The following is a 17,257-nucleotide window of genomic DNA, read 5'->3' on the forward strand; positions in this document are numbered from 1 at the left end:
TAAGGTTGATCATTTAAGAGAAAAAATTGACAATGATTTCTCCCGGAGATGTTTAGTTTAATGAGCACTCCCTTGCTTGGCGCCATATTGTTTTTCGCCGTAAACAGCTGGATGCAAGATGGATCTAGCACGCGAGAGGACAGAAGTCATACATTTATAGATATATAGAGATGTTAATTGCTGGGAAACACACTCTTCAGGTATTTGGTCAGCTGTAGAATTTGAATATGATGTGTTTTATTATTGTCAAAGGGTAGGTTTTTCATTATTTGCAATCTAATATGTGTGCAGTGAAACATACTGAGATTTGGAAGAGTCCATTATTTAAAGTACAGGTGTTGTTAGATATCAGCATTTTATGTACATGTTCCTTGTTAAGATCATCTATCGAGTATATTAGAGGTGAGAAGGTGTATATTTGTAGTGTTTTAAATCAGAGTTACTTTTTCAGCATCTTGGTGAGAAATTGTGAAAAACACAGCCGGGCTGTATGACCTCCATTTCAATATGTTAAGGCCACCTGTCACCTTTGGTCAAATAGAGTAGGACTTCCATTTCTTGGAATTGATGGAGTCAGGGATGCACTGTTTCCAAGAATTTGCAAATAGAGTAGGTGAATTGAGAGTCCAGCGATGTTTGTTTACGAGTACATTTAAGTCTTTTTGAGTGTAGATTGGAGTTATAAGAGATGTTATTCAATGTCTTATTATTCATGGTATGATAGATTATTTCTGGCAATGTAGAGTTAAATCTCATTATTTTATTTTTCATGATTCAGAGAAGCATAGTTATGACGTCGCAGATAATACGCACACATAATTCGTTATATGAGAGATTTTCTAAGCGTTCCTATAAGAGATTAAGTGTAAACATTTATGAATTATAAAAAAGTTATTTATCTGAGTTTTATGCGTGTACAAATGACAAAGAGAGAGAGAGAGTAGATAATAGAGAATATATTGCATACTTATGAGAGCTCATTATTGTTTTCAGAACTCCATGATCCATACTTCCTTGTGTTTGGGAACAAATGGTGTTGGGAGACCTCCCACAATAGACTTGTTCTTTGACCTGTGAACCACCACCCATTTTGTTTTCTTATCATTTAATGTAAAATGGCTTTTGTTACAATTTATGACTCCTGGTAGCAAAATTGCTACATCAGTTCAACTCCTATTAATTTGAAATAATCATTTCCGAGAATCTCTAAAGAAAACTAAATCTGACAAAATAACAACAATCTTCCATTGTTTTGCAGGACAATGTCAAACAATTTGATGTCAAGAATGAATGTTGATGGGCAAAATGGCAAGTTTTCTTTTACATGTTTAAGAATACTAGGTTGTATTCAATCATTTCTGGTAAGTTAATTACCAAGTGCAGCATTTTCATCATGACCATAGCAAATAATATATGACAGTAAAGCATCGTCTAATTCATCCTACCGGTAATTCATAGTCGAATTAAATAATGAACTTGCAATTGAGGATTTTCTTTGAAAATGTTTAAGAAAACTTCCATTCCTTCGGTTGAAAATATAAATTGTTTACACTTTTCGTCATATTTTGTATTGATGTTGTTCATATGTTCACATGCCAAGTTACAGCAGTGAAATGAACCTTTCAAGTGATTGATTAAACAAATACTTGAATCATTTAAGACAATATATCTTCCATATAACTTATTCATGTATTTAAATATAAAATTTCAGAATGTGTCCTATCTCAAGGGAATGAGATGGGAATGCATCCGAAGCAAATTTCAAGAAAGAGTTAGGAACGTTTCTGAAGTATCCACCTGACCGCCAGGCAGGGAGTGGCAGAAAGAAGAGGAGCTGATAATTGTGTTTTTGGAGTTGTAATTGTGTTGAAAAATCTGAACTGTGGTATTGAAATTGGTGGCGTAAATGTCACTTTGATGCTATTTGCAGATGATATTGTGTTATTAGCACAACAGAGATCACCTACAGACTATGTCATGTGTGATGTTTTACATTATGCATTAAACCACGTTTTCTGTGTGCGTGTGTGTTCATAAAGATTTCATGAAAAGTGACTTGTTTTATGTGCTGTCTTCAGGTATAGTTCCTGGTCATCTTGGATCCCTTTCATGGTGAAAGTAATTGCATTGTGTTTATTCAGGTGTCTGTCTAAGAGCTGAAATTCAGACAAAATGTCTTATCGGGACAATTTTCACCTTTTCAAGGTAACAATACAACAGTAAATAGTTTTTCTTAATTTGGAATACTCTTTTCTTCTTACTGGAACTAAACGTCCAACTGACATAAAACTTAAATGAACATTATATTGAAAGTGGAATTTTAACCAAGTATTTTATCAGGTAATATTTTTACTGCAATTTTCTGTTTGAACACTGTTTATTGCAGGTAGCTTTTTGGGTATTTTAGCTGGATGCAGGAGTTTGGTGCTACTTTATTGTAGTTTAAAGATGAAATGCGAGTCTATTTACAGGAAAGCGTAATACCTCCCAGACACAACCACGGAACAACCAATTTTCAACGTTAATAATATGTCAGACTTCAACATTGATTCCACGTCGGATATCTACGTCAAAAAACTTTCATATACAACCTATTTTCAATCTATTTTCAACGTTGAGGATCAACCTTTTTTCAACGTTGATAATCGGTCAAACTTCAACATTGATTCCACGTCGGATATCTACGTCTAAAAAACTTTCATATACAACCTATTTTCAACGTTGAGGATCAACCTATTCTCAACGTTGATAATCGGTCAAACTTCAACGTTGATTCCACGTCGGATATCTACGTCAAAAAAACTTTCATATACAACCTATTTTCAATCTATTTTCAACGTTGAGGATCAACCTATTCTCAACGTTGAAACAACGTTGATGTGCCTGCTGGGAGTTATTTCCTTGTATTCAACCTGGTTGAGTAAGAAGTAATGAGAAACTCGGTAGTTCTAGATCCTAGGGTCCAAATGACCTCTTAATACATTTAAGTCACGTTAACATAATTATCATAAACAATGCATTTGCCTTTCCTTGTCTAGGAACCGGGCATCATATACAGTCAGACAATGGATTCAGGTGAATTTATACCTGACAAATATGAACAAAAATATCACTAGAAACTGAAACTTTTGAAGGAACTTTAACGAAGTACAAGACAGGTTAACTGGAAGGGATATTTATTTTTCCTCTGGAATTTTATGAAACAACTCAGAAACCGCAAAGATCCAGTTGACATGGCGTAAACAAATTTAAGACACGACGTAAAGAAGTGACCTCTAAAACTTGACGAATGATCTCGTGTACATTAAATTTATGTTTCCGATTTTGTATTTAAGAAAGAAATGGTCGAATGTCTTTCGCAAATTAAATATTAGTTGTCTGGACGTTTTTAATCACGCCCAAGTACAAAGGTTCAGAAGGACATGACAAAATGTTATGGGCCTTCTGCGTTCAGTAGGTAGATCCTGATCGCTGGTAGTATTTCATATAATTACTGAAAGAGACTTGATCTAAACTTTATCATAGACCGTAATTTTTCCGTATTGAGTTCATCGTGCTTAAAACAATTGCTCCAAAACCATAATACGTATGTAACCACGTATAAGTGGACCATATAAGTTCAAAATGGACAGTTTCTTTCTCCACTGATTGTGTTTCCATTACTAATATGGGGCAGACTGGATTATTTACTGACATTTAGGTAATATGACCAGAATAATCCTGACCTCGCCATTAAATATTCACTGCTAATCAAAGTACATTGATACATGTGTGTTCTTACTGATGGTGCCCCGATCGATACAGTTCATGGTACCAATGCCAAACAGGAGAGTGGCTTTCATACCTGTTTACCCAAAATACGTCAGGTACATCTTCACCTCAAGGGCCGCTTTATTCCCATCGATCGGCATATTTACATAGGTTGGATCAGCGTTCTGGGTCAGCTCGGACTTCGGCTGCAGTTTTCCTGTTGGGTTGCACATGCCGCAATTTTGGAACCACCAGCCCGAAAGGTGAATCATGGCACAGTTGCCGACGTCGGTGTCCTTGTCGTTGTCGATGGTGGAGAAAGGCTGTCCTACCGCTGTCGCTAGGCAGTCCCCAAGCGGCCAAACTGGATCGGGTTTTTGTGACAAGAACGTGAAGGAGTAACCATCTGATTCATTCAATAGCTGAAATGGAAGTTTGAACACTGATCTACATGGTCAGACTCGCTGTGACTGAGAGGGTCGTCAGATGTTTAGGAAATAGGGAGATAAAAATACACCAAGGTATGGGTCGTGAAGACTAAATTGTATTTTAAAACACAGTAAACTTCACAATACTTCCAGACACGCGACGTCCCTTGTGTTTTGTTCATCTGAAAGCCTGTTTGTTTGTTTGTTGTTTAACGTCGCACTCAGCAATATTCCAGCTATATGGCAGCGGTCCGTAAATAATCCAGTCTGGACCAGACAATCGAGTGACAAACAACATTAGCATCGATCTACCAAATTAGGATACGATGATATGCGTTAACCAAGTCAGAGAGCCTGACCACCCTTTCCCGTTAAGCGCCTTTTATGACAAGGATGGGTTGATCTCAAAGCTGACTGTTTGCAATTTGCAAAATCATATTGTTGAGCGCAGTGGTAATCAACAAACCCTAACTCACAGACACACACTAAGCCAGACGCGTGTTCATTAATCCTGTAATAAAGTGAATATCATCTTACCTGAAAGCCAATGTAGAACCGCTTTCTGAATTCCGGTTTTCCAGTATCAGTCCTCGCCTTTACTGTGATCTGTAAGGTCATGTTTCGGTGACTGGTTAGATGGTGTAACTTTTGTAACCCAAACCAGGCATTTCCCTCAAGGTCACCGAAGCCATCTTTGTACTCTGCAAAGGTTCTGTTGAAGTCCACTTCCGGGGCTTTAAACGTTCTGCGGAGGATGACGAGCTTCCCGCCATGCCTCATCTCGCAGTAGACCTTGATGGGATAGGGTGAGCTGCGCGGGTGGACAGGGACCATGGCATCCATCTCAACATAATACGGTTGGTCAAAGCCCTCACTACAATCTGCCAACAAGAGAGAACTCAAGATGATTTCGAAAAAGAGCCAATATATTTCCCAAAATAGCGACTACAACTGCAGCCTCTTGCCAAATCTTAACACATCCGCAATATATTTTTTATGTTGCATAAACTGGCATATTGATAAGTAGTGAGTGTAAGGTTTCCGTGGCAAGACCATCAGTTGTAGTCGCTGTGTGTACAATGTGCGAAGTCCATTTTTCTTCCCCGCCCTGATATTGCTGGAATATTTGGAAAAGCGACGTAAAATCATACCCACTCACTCACTCACTGACAACTATGAAGGAATAATGGCCTGGACTTTCCGCGTTGTCTGGTTATTGAAGTCCAGTTTGCTACTTTTAGCCGATTCCTGACGGTCCTGCAGGAAATGGCTCTCGTTGGTAACCACTGTTTCCCTAACGATGTGCTTGAGACCCATGAACGGCGCCTAACAAGTCTAAAAATCTCTACCCTCTCTTATTGTCTTACTGTGTGTGCCAATTATGGGAAGATCTTTAAAACCACTGTGTTTGTTCAAGAGTCTTGATATGATGGAAGAATTACATTTCTTATGCCAATAATTTGTCACCTTGTAGCCTCTGACAATTATGACACTGAATATTCGATCCAAATAGAAGCGAGTGTAACATGTTATCAGTCAAAACGTGATTTCAACAATGTTTGGGGTAAGACATTTCACGGGCACTGCGCGCCATTGCACGTGCATGGAATGCCTCCACAAAAATGTCATGCAATACAACAAAATGCCAAATGTAAATAAATCATTTATAAAAATGCTCTGTTTTCTTAATTCCGAGATTTATAGGTCTATGTATTTGGTGTTGCCTAATCAATTTCCATATGTATATATTGTAATAAAGCGACCTTTAATCCGAAGTGCATTAAATTACTTCAGCACTTTGAAAATATTTGGAAAACATCTTTTCACGCCAAGTTGAAGGTATACTTTGCAAATCCGGCAAACGACGGAACTGAATGTCCTTAAGCGTCCTCATTGTAGAAGCAAACATCGACTGCGTATGGTTTTACGCCGCTTTAAAGGTCACATGCAACGTAAAACACAACTTTGCAGATTCTGATACCTTCCGGTATGGACTTACCGAAACAAATCGTCAAAAATGCAAATTCAACTTATAAAGTTAAAAAATAACGCGATGAAAAAAACCGCGCGAAATCGGAGTTCAAACGTTTCACTAATTTTCCCCCGACTTTTCTGGGGAAAACGGGTTTCAACAGCTGGGCTGCGCTCATAGCACGTGCGTAGTGAAATAGGTTCCCACAGCTTGGAAGCGGGTTGTCCGGTGAATACTCGGTGAAGGCTTTGGTGTGAGCTATTTTTCTAATGTTTTGTTGATATCTCACAGGCGAGAGCTTTTTATATGTTATGACAGTAAATTAACTGTTTATATAATTTCATTTGTCTATTTCACCACACGTTCTTCTTACCGAGTCACTTTCTCAGTTCGATACTTTAAAGCAATGTCATTATTTAGCGTTGTACAGAATTTCTAACTGTGATATAGATATGTCGTTGTCACAGACAAAACTCAATGTCTTGTTTTATTGACACCTGTGTGTCTGCCTGCCTGTCTGACAATATTCAGACCACATGCAATTTGAACTTAACACCAATCAGGCTATACACCATAAACAAAATGCATTGATTTATGGCCCGAGTTCGGTCTCTGTCACATTATGTAATTACACAGACAGGCAGGTGTGATACTTGAACACATGACATGTTATGATGTCTGTTGATTGCAAAATGTTATACACAAAAAATGAGCATGTATTTACAAAACACAACATCTCTATATATACACATACAATGAGCCGTGAAGGCATCTGCAAATGAACAAGCCGTTACACCCACCCGCTCTGACTGGGTTCGGTATCCCGGCTGCTTCGTTTCTTGGGAAGTAAACCGAAGTACACAATTATGCACTTTTGATTTGCGATTGTACGCTTATAATTTTGTTTATATGTTTTTTCATTACCAGCAATGTATATTATATGTCATGAATAAGTGATAATTGTGTTTTAATTATGTTTGATTTTTTGGTTGCATGTGACCTTTAAGCAATATTCCAACAATATCATGTCGGGGACACCAGAAATGGGCTTCATACATTGTACCTATATGGGGAATCGAACCCGTGTCTTCGGCGTAACAAGCCAAGGCTTTAACCACTAGGCTACCCCACCGTCCCTACAGTAGGAGTAACAACTTGTCGCATAAGACTTGTAGTAACAGTAAAGATCGAAACGACTAGTACTCGGATCTCGCAAGATTCTCAGAGAAGAAGAATATAAGACCTGTAGTTACCTTGCATGAGTTTGTGACACCGGCTGCCAATGTAACCATGGTAGCAGATGCAGTCCGACGTCGTAGGGTTGTAAGTGCCGCCATGGAAACAGGGTCGTTCCGGGGACTGCAACAGAGGAAGACGTGGTCTGCGTCAAACTTGGTGGTAGAGAATGAGTTTGGTTTTACGTCGGTTTTAACAATATTCCAGCAATATCACGACTGGGGACCCCAGAAAAGGGCTTTACACATTGTACTTATGTGGGGAATCGAACCCGGGCCTTCGGCATGACGAGCGAACGCTTTTAACACTCGGCTACCCCACCGCCCCATTTTGTAAGAACTCGCTGGGCTTGCACTAGTCACATCAGCTTGTTTCATTCACATTAATTGGGACATATTTCATCATGTTTGAACAAATGCTATGTATTCATAGAAACAATCTGACAAATTATATGTACATGAAATTAATTTTACCGCGTATATTCATAACAATTTTTCCAAACATACATTTACACGTAAACTACAATCATATTCATGACGATGTGTGCATTCCTTTTGAAACTTCCATCTGTAAAATATGTCCCTAAAGTAAAGGGTTTTCGTAAAGTTTTCGTTCTGCATAAGGCATCCTGTGTCATTTACATGAAGGAAATCCTGAAATCAAATGCATACATTTTGGAAGTCGTTTTCGCTCTGCTTAAGCAGAAACACGTGATACATTATTTACTTATTAAGACATAAGTCTCACGTAAAATACTCACAATGTCGAGACTGAAATGGCGGAAGGTGCCGAAGGAACACCCGGTGTCTGTGAAGGTGGCGTTGTTCAAGTAGCAAACATTAGTCGTGGCCACAGGGATACTGAAAGCCTTACAATCAGCATCTTGGGAACATAGGATCGCGCAATGTATGACTGAACATGTTGCAATTGGTGTCTGTTTGTAGTTGAAAGCAAGCACATCAACACATGTTTCGACAAGATGGTATTCATCTTTGTTGAAAACCAGACTTGAAACTAAAGAAAACAATAAGGAAATCAGAACACACTCCATGAAGACAAGTCAGGCAATAATATCTGGGCAGGAAATGTTCAGCTCTCCGATCAGTCGAACGGTCAGCTCCCCGGAACATGCTTTGGTAAAAACGTCAACTTTTATACAAGTCTGAAGATAGTAACCGGCTGTCATTCGTTTAACTGACATTAATTGATGTTTGTATAACATGTCTGATGTGTACATAGACTTATAGATGAAAGTCAGTGACAATATCCTGTAGGGATGATAAATGGTAAATGAAGACTCGGTTGTCAAGGAATGGAATAAACATAATATGGACCAACAGTCTTCATGGCTCTATTTAGGAGACGGTTTCCTTTGTAACGGTTTGTGAAAATATGAGTTTGTGTGTCAATTGTATTAAAATCAATAAGACAGCAGGAAAGTACATTATTCTCTCTTACTATTATTATTGTTATAATGAATAATAATAATAAATCCGAACTTGTGTTAAGTCCACACAAACATTTCCCCTGTGTCGACAAGGGAACTACCTCAGAATTAAAAGAGTGAATGAGTTTAGTTTTACGCCACTTTTATTAACATTATTCCTGCAATATCACGGCGGGGACACCAGAAAGGGCTTCACACATTGTGGGGAATCGAACCCGGGTCTTCGGCGTGATGAGCGAACGCTTTAACCACTAGGCTATCCCACCGCCCCTAATCTTGTACAGTTGGTCCTACGACAAAGCGTATTTGTACAATATCCATATTAATTGCCATCTTTCCAAACACAAAAGATCATGGTTTTCGCCAAATGGAGCCCATGTGGGGAACCGAACCCGGATCTTCGGGGTGACGAGCTAACGCTTTAACCACTAGGCTACCTCACCGTCCCTGAATTATAAGGAAGACTGACTAGTCTTCATTTACAACAAAATCAAAATCCTTGTCAAGATCCAAGTCTTCTCGAGAATGATAGTCGTTTCACTCACAGAAAACAGCTGCTGATCGAGATAAAAAGTTGAAAGCGCTGAATGATATTTTCTGAAAAAATAATACTCTTATTTATTTTGGATGAAAAAGCTGTCGGTCATAAGGAACGGCAGAAAACAAAAAGTGGGTCCGAGTGGTTTTCAGTCGGCGTCGGGCCGAAGGACCGACACTAATTTCGAACGCTGAGTATCGATGTGAACATGTATATATAGTAAAAGATTATAATGGACAGACGAAGAGACAACAATGGACAGATAATGTATAGAACGTCAGAGCAACAGTGTTGACTATCCTCAGAAACAAATTCCGCTTAATGTAAAGCAGAAAATAGCTGTGAAAATTATATGGATGGCTCACAAAAAATTAGTGATGACACCAGGTGTTCGCAGAGCGGGTTAGGCGTCTGACTTTGTGCGACTCTGAGGGTGTGGGTTCGAATCCCGGAAGGGACTCAACCCACAAAAGTTCAAGAATCTAGATCTGTACTTTACTAAGAAAGTGTAATGTAATTTTACATATGTTACATTTGATTACTTTCTAAAAGACCGCCTCCGTGGTGTAGTGGTTAGAGCGTCCTCCCGGAGAGCGGAAGGTCGCGGGTTCGATCCCCGACCGCGTCATATCAAAAAGACGTTAAAATATGGTACTTGTTGGTCCCTGCCTGGCGCTCGGCATTAATGGGTACAACAAGGACTGGTCGGCTCGGAGTCAGTATAATGTGTCTGAGTGGGGTATTCCTGCTTCACTGCGGCATGGTATCTCAGTGGGCTAGCACTATAAAACCAGGTTAAGTCTGGGCTAGTACAAGCAGCCGCACATACACATACACACGCATGCACGTCGTCATATGAGCGAAATATTCTCAAGCACGACGTTAAATCCAATTTCACCTCCACCTCCATGGCATTGTGTATGAAAGTAAGCATGTACTGCCCTACCGGTAGCAGTCACTAAACATGTCTATAAATGGAAGTAGTTTTTGCCTGACGCTGCACAATAGAACTCCTGCCATGCGAGAGCGGTTTGAACACAAACAAGGCAATCAAATGATCGATGAACCGGAAACTCCACGACATATGATAAACAAATTCTCAAAGAGAGCGGATTCCGATTCAAACATAAATGGGGTGAGCGGGGCGGCACATCCTGTTCTTGGTCGATCCTACCCGGACTGACAGTGAAAATAATAACGATGATGATGAGGAGGATGAGGATGATGATTTAGGGATTTACGTGATTTGAAAATTACTGATGTAAACATATAAAGATAACAATAGACAGACTGACAACAATGGACCGATTAAGAGACATTGGCATAGCCTACTACTTAGTGATGTGACGTCAAACACTACCAAGGGGATGACCAATTAAGGTTATTAACATGGTTTGTAGTTCAGGTGACATTCATGCCATACCAGTGAGTGAGTGAGTGGGTACGGTTTTATGCCGCTTTTAGCAATATTCCAGCAACATCACGGCGGGGGACACCAGAAATTGGCTTCACACATTGTACCCATGTGGGAAATCGAACCCTGGCCTTCACCATGACGAGTGAACGCTTTAACCATTTGGTTACCCCATCGCCCCCATGTCATACTAAATCCAAAAGTACATAATAAATGTTGGATGTGGGACGCCCATTTTAGATGATTGTTCTAGTACAAGCAGGGTCGGTGGGGTTGCCTAATGGTTAAAGCGGTCAAGCCGAAAACCCGGGTTCGATTCCCTACTTGGGTACGATGTGTGAAGCCAGTTTCTGTTGTCCTCATCCGTGATATTGCTGGAATATTGCTAAAACGGCGTAAAACATTGCTGACTACTACAATCATTTCTAAACATTAGGTAACAATAATATGGATATCTATGTCTTTGCATACAGGTAAGACGTAGCCAATATTGAATGAATTATATATTGTAGATACATTTAAAAGGGATTCAACCCCAAAACAGTATTTGAACACCCTCTTCATGTTCAGTAAAACCCCATATTCCACATCTACAGGTTAACTTTGGGACACTTTTCTTGTCAAATATTTCGAAAGCATTGTTAGGGGATAAGAGGGTGAGTTTAGTTTTACGCCGCTTTTAGCAATATCCTAGTAATATCACGGCAGTGGACACCAAAAATGGGCTTCACAAATTGTACCCCTGGGGGAATCGAACCCGGGCCTTCGGCGCGATGAGAGAACGATTGTGAATACATGTAACTTGCGAAGTGATTTTGAAATATTCCATGGCCTCCGATGGCATTAGTAAGTAGGCTGTGAGCATGTCTGCTTTAGGTATGTTCTGTCTGTCAATACAATCTTGTAATGTGAAACTCCGTAACTGTAGCTTTTCATGTTCATCGCTGACTTGGTTGACACGTCATCGTATCACTATTGTGTAGATCGATGCTCATGATGTTGATCACGGGATTGTCTGATCCAGACTCGATTATTTACAGACCGCCGCCATGTGCCTGGATTATTGTTAAGTGCGGCGTTAAACAACAAACAAACAACATATATATTTTAATGCCAACATAAATATGCAATAGACGCAGAACTCCTGTCTTACTGAGACACACGATGTATTTCGCAAAGAAAAACCTGCGCAATTCACTGACGAAACCAGTTGTTTCACCATAGGGGAGAAACGGTACACTCTTACCAATGTACGTTACGGTACGTATTGCGGTACAAGGCCCTCGGTTCGGTCCGTTTCGCTTCGGTATATGAGATATGATCATAATGAAGATCATAATAATCATAATTGACAACAAGAGCCAAAAATTACATTGTTTGATAATATGGAAAAAATACCTTTGTTATTTTGAATGAACAAAACTGCCATTTTTTGGCTAGATAGAAGAACGGTACGAAAACCGAATTTTTGGATTGGGTTCCGTATACTGAACCGAAGGCAAAATACGGCGGTTCTACTAATACCGCGGTATCCCGTTTCACCCCTATTTTACTGATAAGATTGTTGTTTTGCAAAACTACAAACAGTAACTGACCAATGTATAACTTTATTCCCAAGTCAAAAGACATTTAACTGACGCTACAGGTCACTCTCAGATAATAAATATGACGCTTGCTTTTCAGAAGCTACTTCAGTTTAAGGGAACTCTAGAACAGGAAACAAAAGTATTTACCAATATTCATAATTTGAAATTATTCACCAGCTGATTAAATCAACGAATTAAGATCTACTTCTCTCTTAAACAGTTTGAATGATTTGTGCTGTTCGCGACCTTTGCTATATCACAATATTACAGCGGGGTAGGACAGATGGGGAATCGAAACCCTGCCATCGGCGTGACTGCAGACACTACATGTGGTCTTACCTTAGGCAAGAAAGTTCGTTTAAAATCGCCTCTTTTCGCCCAGAAGAAAAATGGGTACCCGGTGGGATAAGTCATGTAACCTTCTAGCGCCTCACAGGGAGCTTTGGTTATCCGGGGCCATAATAATCAGATGACTTTGTGATGCGCCGCTGAACAGCTTCGAGTTGGATACCCAGCGCCATAGAAATCAATTATTATTATTATCATTATTATTACTAGGCTAAACGTAACACCGGTATAAGCGTTGATAGATGACAGATGAATGGATGGAATCCTGATACAGTTTAATTTCCAGAATGTTACAAAATTGAGTCAGCAGTGAAGGTGGGTAGTTTTGGAACCATCTTCCGGATCCGCTCATCATATGCCATCCTGGTGCCCATGAGAGGTGCCAGCCGTTGGTGCTTGGTTACCCATGATAGGAAAGCAGTAGTTTCACCTCAAGGGCCGGTAAATCTCCATCGATTGTCATGCGAACATAGATTGGATCGGTTGTCTGGGTCAGCTCGGACGTTGGTTGTAGTTTCCCGGTCGGGTTGCATGGCCCGCAGTTCTTGTACCACCAGCCGGAGAGGTGAGTCTTAGCGCAGTTGCCGACCTTGGTGTCCCTGTCATTGTCGATTGTGGAGAAAGGGAGTCCCTTTACCTCTGTTAGACAGTCTCCAAGTGCTGCTTCTCCCGGTTTTGTTTCGTGTGATGAGAAGTTGAAACGATAACCGTCAGATTCACTGGACAACTGAAAAGTGAAATATACACGTGCATATACGTTCATATGTCCACGTGACACATCTTCCAGTTTAAAGCTTCTTTTTCATATGGCATAACATTTCAGCACTTAAATATAAATGATTATATATACTTTCATTTTAAGAAAAATGAGAGTATATTTTTAAACACTGATATTAAATACTAAAAAAATTCCATTTTGTTTCACATATGAATAAACTTGATTTATTCGTGTACGATTCCCCTTTAACCTGTGGCTATCCGGGTTAGAATAGGTCTTCATCATGACAGTTGTGAGAAGCGACTGACGGGATTGGGTGATTCGAGTCTGGACCAGACAATCCAGTGACTGACATCATTTGATTGTCCCTCGTGTCAGTCAGTCTTTATTGTCCTGAGATGGTAATATAGCTTTCGAACCTCAACCATATTATTGTTCTTTTGTTAGATGTAGCTATTTTATGTTGCATCCTAAGGCAAATCAATGCCATCAAATACAAAGATAATATAAACACATCATTTACTGCGAGAGTGCTAACACACAACACCTGTCAAACGACTGCCACTGTGATCGTTCGGGTAGAGTGTCAGTTCGGACGGTGCAAAGTCGGGGCCGAACGTTCAGACATAACGGCATATTTACTGTTACCCTGGCTCGGCCAGCTCGGCGTGTAGTATTCACGTTAAAGTGCGACATGGCATCTTAATTGGGACTTATAAAACCAATACAAGTCCGGACAGGTACTAGCACTCGTACGGACGCACGCACGAACGAACGCACACAAGTTCATAAGTGCAGTTAAAACTTAATTACAGTTCAACCTGAATGATACTGACTTTCTTATGTACTCACTTTAAAATCGTTGTAGAAACGCTGCCTGAAAGATGTTTGTTTTTCATACCCATTGGTCTTCACGACCACCTTCAAGACCATGTTGCGGTGGTTGGTCAGGTAGTAGAACTTCTCCAGCCCCAGCCAGAGATTGCCCTCAAGGTCACCGAATCCATCTTTGTACTCCGTGAAGGTTCTGTTGAAGTCCACATAAGGGGCATCTGGAGTTATGCGAAGTATGGTAAGCTTGCCCTTGTGCACCATCTCACAGAAGACCTTGAAGGGGTAGGGTGATGTGGTTGGGTGGATGCTGAACACTGTTTTTTCTTTATTGTAATATGGTAGGGTCCAGCCTTCACTACAGTCTGCAAACAAGACAGCAGGAGGTCCATCTGCACAGTGAGATCTTATCTAATGAATACACGAAGTAGATCATTGAAAGATTGACTGACTGACTGAGTTTAGTTTTACGCCGCTTTTAGCAATATTCCAGCAATATCACGGCGGGGGACACCAGAAATGGGCTTCACACATGGTGCCCATGTGGGGAGATCATTGAAAGATATACAGGTATTGAAGTAGCTGAATGTATGTTATCGAGTTACAGCTATAAAATATTATATACACTCTTACAAAAAGTAGGGGAATAGGAAAGGATAGGAAGTATATGCGTTAACAAACTTTTCAAATACAGAAGGTATAACCATTTCTCTGTATCATCCCTAAACACAACACAGTAGCCCCATACACGTGCATGGGGTGTCATTCTTGATTTTGACGGTTTACAAGAAGGTCGATAAATCAATGTGGACCATTAATTTTGACATCTTGCATCACACAGTTGTTAGTGTTTGTTTCTAGCCGGATTGTTTTGGTTTGAAACTGAATATCGTACACATGCAAATTTCTCGTCACACAGAAACAAACACTAACAACTGTGTGATGCATGAAGTCAAAATTAATGGTTCACATTGATTTATCCATTGACTGTAACATATATCATTATTGACTAATCGACGCTAGTGAAGGTTCCGACTGACCAAGATTAACCATGTCATATGGAATCATGCCTCATCATCTGTATATTATGACAGACTGTAGAGGTTTTTCTGTGAAGCTGATGAAGTGTGATGAGCACAACACGAGCATCTGGGTGCCGTTGTACAAAGCGATCTCAGCGATAAGGTGACTGTAACTCCCATACCTCAACATAGACTTAAGGTAGTCTTAGCGCTAAGGTTGTTTTGTACAACCGCACCCTGGATTTTTGTAATTTCAATTTTATCTGATTCTACAACAATATTTGCATTTGAAAGTACAATTAAACTGATACGTCATTAATATATTTATGACAACTTTATGATTGTGATATATAGTAAAACAATAAAGCAATAACGTTTGATTCATCTAGTATGATTGTTGGCCAAATGGGCGAATTGCTTTGAGTGAGTTTAGTTTTACGCCGCACTCAGCAGTAGTCCAGCTATATGGCGGTGGTCTGTACATAATCGAGTCTGGACCTGACAATCCAATGATCAACAGCATGAGCATCGATCTACGCAATTGGGATACAATGACATGTGTCAGCCAAGTTAGTCGATCCCGTTAGTCGCCTCTCACGACAAGCATGGGCTACTGAAAACCAATTTTAACCCGTTAGTCGCCTCGTACGACAAGCAAGGGTTACTGAAGATCATTTCTTACCCGGATCTTCACGGGTGGGAAACTGTATGGTGAGGACAAAAATAAAGATGATAATCTGGGCGAATATTGGGAATCGAACCCAGCGTATTGCGCCAATTGGACAACTAGACTAACCGTTCACCAAGCTGAGAATCGATTACCTTCCATGAGTTTATGGCACCATTTGCCTATGTAACCATGGTAACAGATGCAGTCTGACGTGTTAGTGTTGTAGATGCCACCATGCCAACAAGGTCGTTCTGGGGACTGCAACAGAAATATCCGTATGAATATCAGAAGTATGATGTCAGATGTTATGACCACCGACGATCTTGAAGGACGACAGGGTTAAGATGGAACATTTCACATTTTAAATTGGTTCTCAGTAATACCGCCACAATTTGTCAAACATGTATTCACTTGAGGAGGCATACTGCGTATGAGGTTCCCCGTTGGCAATTTTAGGAAGTCTGTAACAGTTCTCAAGCAGCGCCTTCACCTGGTCTAGTTAAGCCAACGTGGCCAATGGGCTTCACACATTGTACCATGTGGGGCATCGAACACGGGTCTTCAACGTGACGAGCGGACGCTTTAACCAGTAAGCTACCCCACCGCTCCCCGTGTACATAACTCACCGTACAAATATTATTTTTATCTAAGGGGCGGTGGGGTAGCCAATTGGTTAAAGCGTTCGCTCGTCACGCCAAAGGCTCGGGTTCGATTCCCCATATCGGCACAATCTGTGAAGCCCAATTTTGGTGTCCCCCGCCGTGATATTGCTTGAGTACTGCGGTGTAAAACTAAACACTAAACACTCGCTCATTTTCTGTCTAAACTTACCTTTCCCATACTGAAGTGTTGGAATGTCCCATAGGAACACTGGGTATGTATAAATATGGCGCTATTCAAACAGCACACGTCGGGAGCCGTCACAGAAATACTGAAGGACATGCAGTTAGGGTCTTCAGAGCAAGCTACAGCACACTGAATCCTCGACGTCATCGATACATTCTTGTAGTTGAACGTTGGTAAATCCACGCATGTCTTGACTTGTTTGTAAGCCTTTTCATCAATAGTAACACTTTGGACCACGAGGACCCATAGGGGTATGATCAAGAACCATCTCATTGACGTGCCGGGCATCCAGAGGTGTGCTCTTGGTCGACTCCCAAGACCTTATGGACATGTTTCCTATTAGTGCTACCAGCGTTTAGAGTCATATAGAAAACACTAATAACATTCTGATACAACCAACAAAACTCATCAGTAACAGTCACGTGTCTAATGTTTTTGAATGTATTTATGT

At 40.3% G+C, this 17,257-nt stretch overlaps 1 protein-coding gene across 1 annotated transcript; it reads right to left on the reverse strand.

Moving 5' to 3' along the window:
• Positions 1-3,848: 3,848 nt before the first annotated feature.
• On the reverse strand, positions 3,849-16,800 carry LOC124292442. The gene is made up of 7 exons (XM_046729521.1): positions 16,792-16,800; positions 16,113-16,218; positions 14,290-14,633; positions 13,150-13,446; positions 7,404-7,509; positions 4,716-5,059; positions 3,849-4,172 (listed from the first exon to the last, which is right to left on the reverse strand). Exons 1-7 carry the CDS (start codon positions 16,798-16,800, stop codon positions 3,849-3,851), a joined length of 1,530 nt encoding a protein of 509 aa, XP_046585477.1.
• Positions 16,801-17,257: the final 457 nt, after the last annotated feature.

The sequence above is a fragment of the Haliotis rubra genome, unplaced genomic scaffold (assembly GCF_003918875.1).
Source record: "Haliotis rubra isolate DU_JTF1 unplaced genomic scaffold, ASM391887v1 Scf518, whole genome shotgun sequence".
Taxonomy (NCBI): domain Eukaryota; kingdom Metazoa; phylum Mollusca; class Gastropoda; order Lepetellida; family Haliotidae; genus Haliotis; species Haliotis rubra.

Coding starts and splice junctions, on each gene's coding strand:
- LOC124292442 (XM_046729521.1), bottom strand. Junction 7,510..13,149: donor GAGATTTACCGGCCCTTGAG/GTGAAACTACTG, acceptor CCTCTGTTGCAG/TCCCCGGAACGACCCTGTTT. Junction 4,173..4,715: donor GGTTCTACATTGGCTTTCAG/GTAAGATGATAT, acceptor CTTCCATTTCAG/CTATTGAATGAATCAGATGG.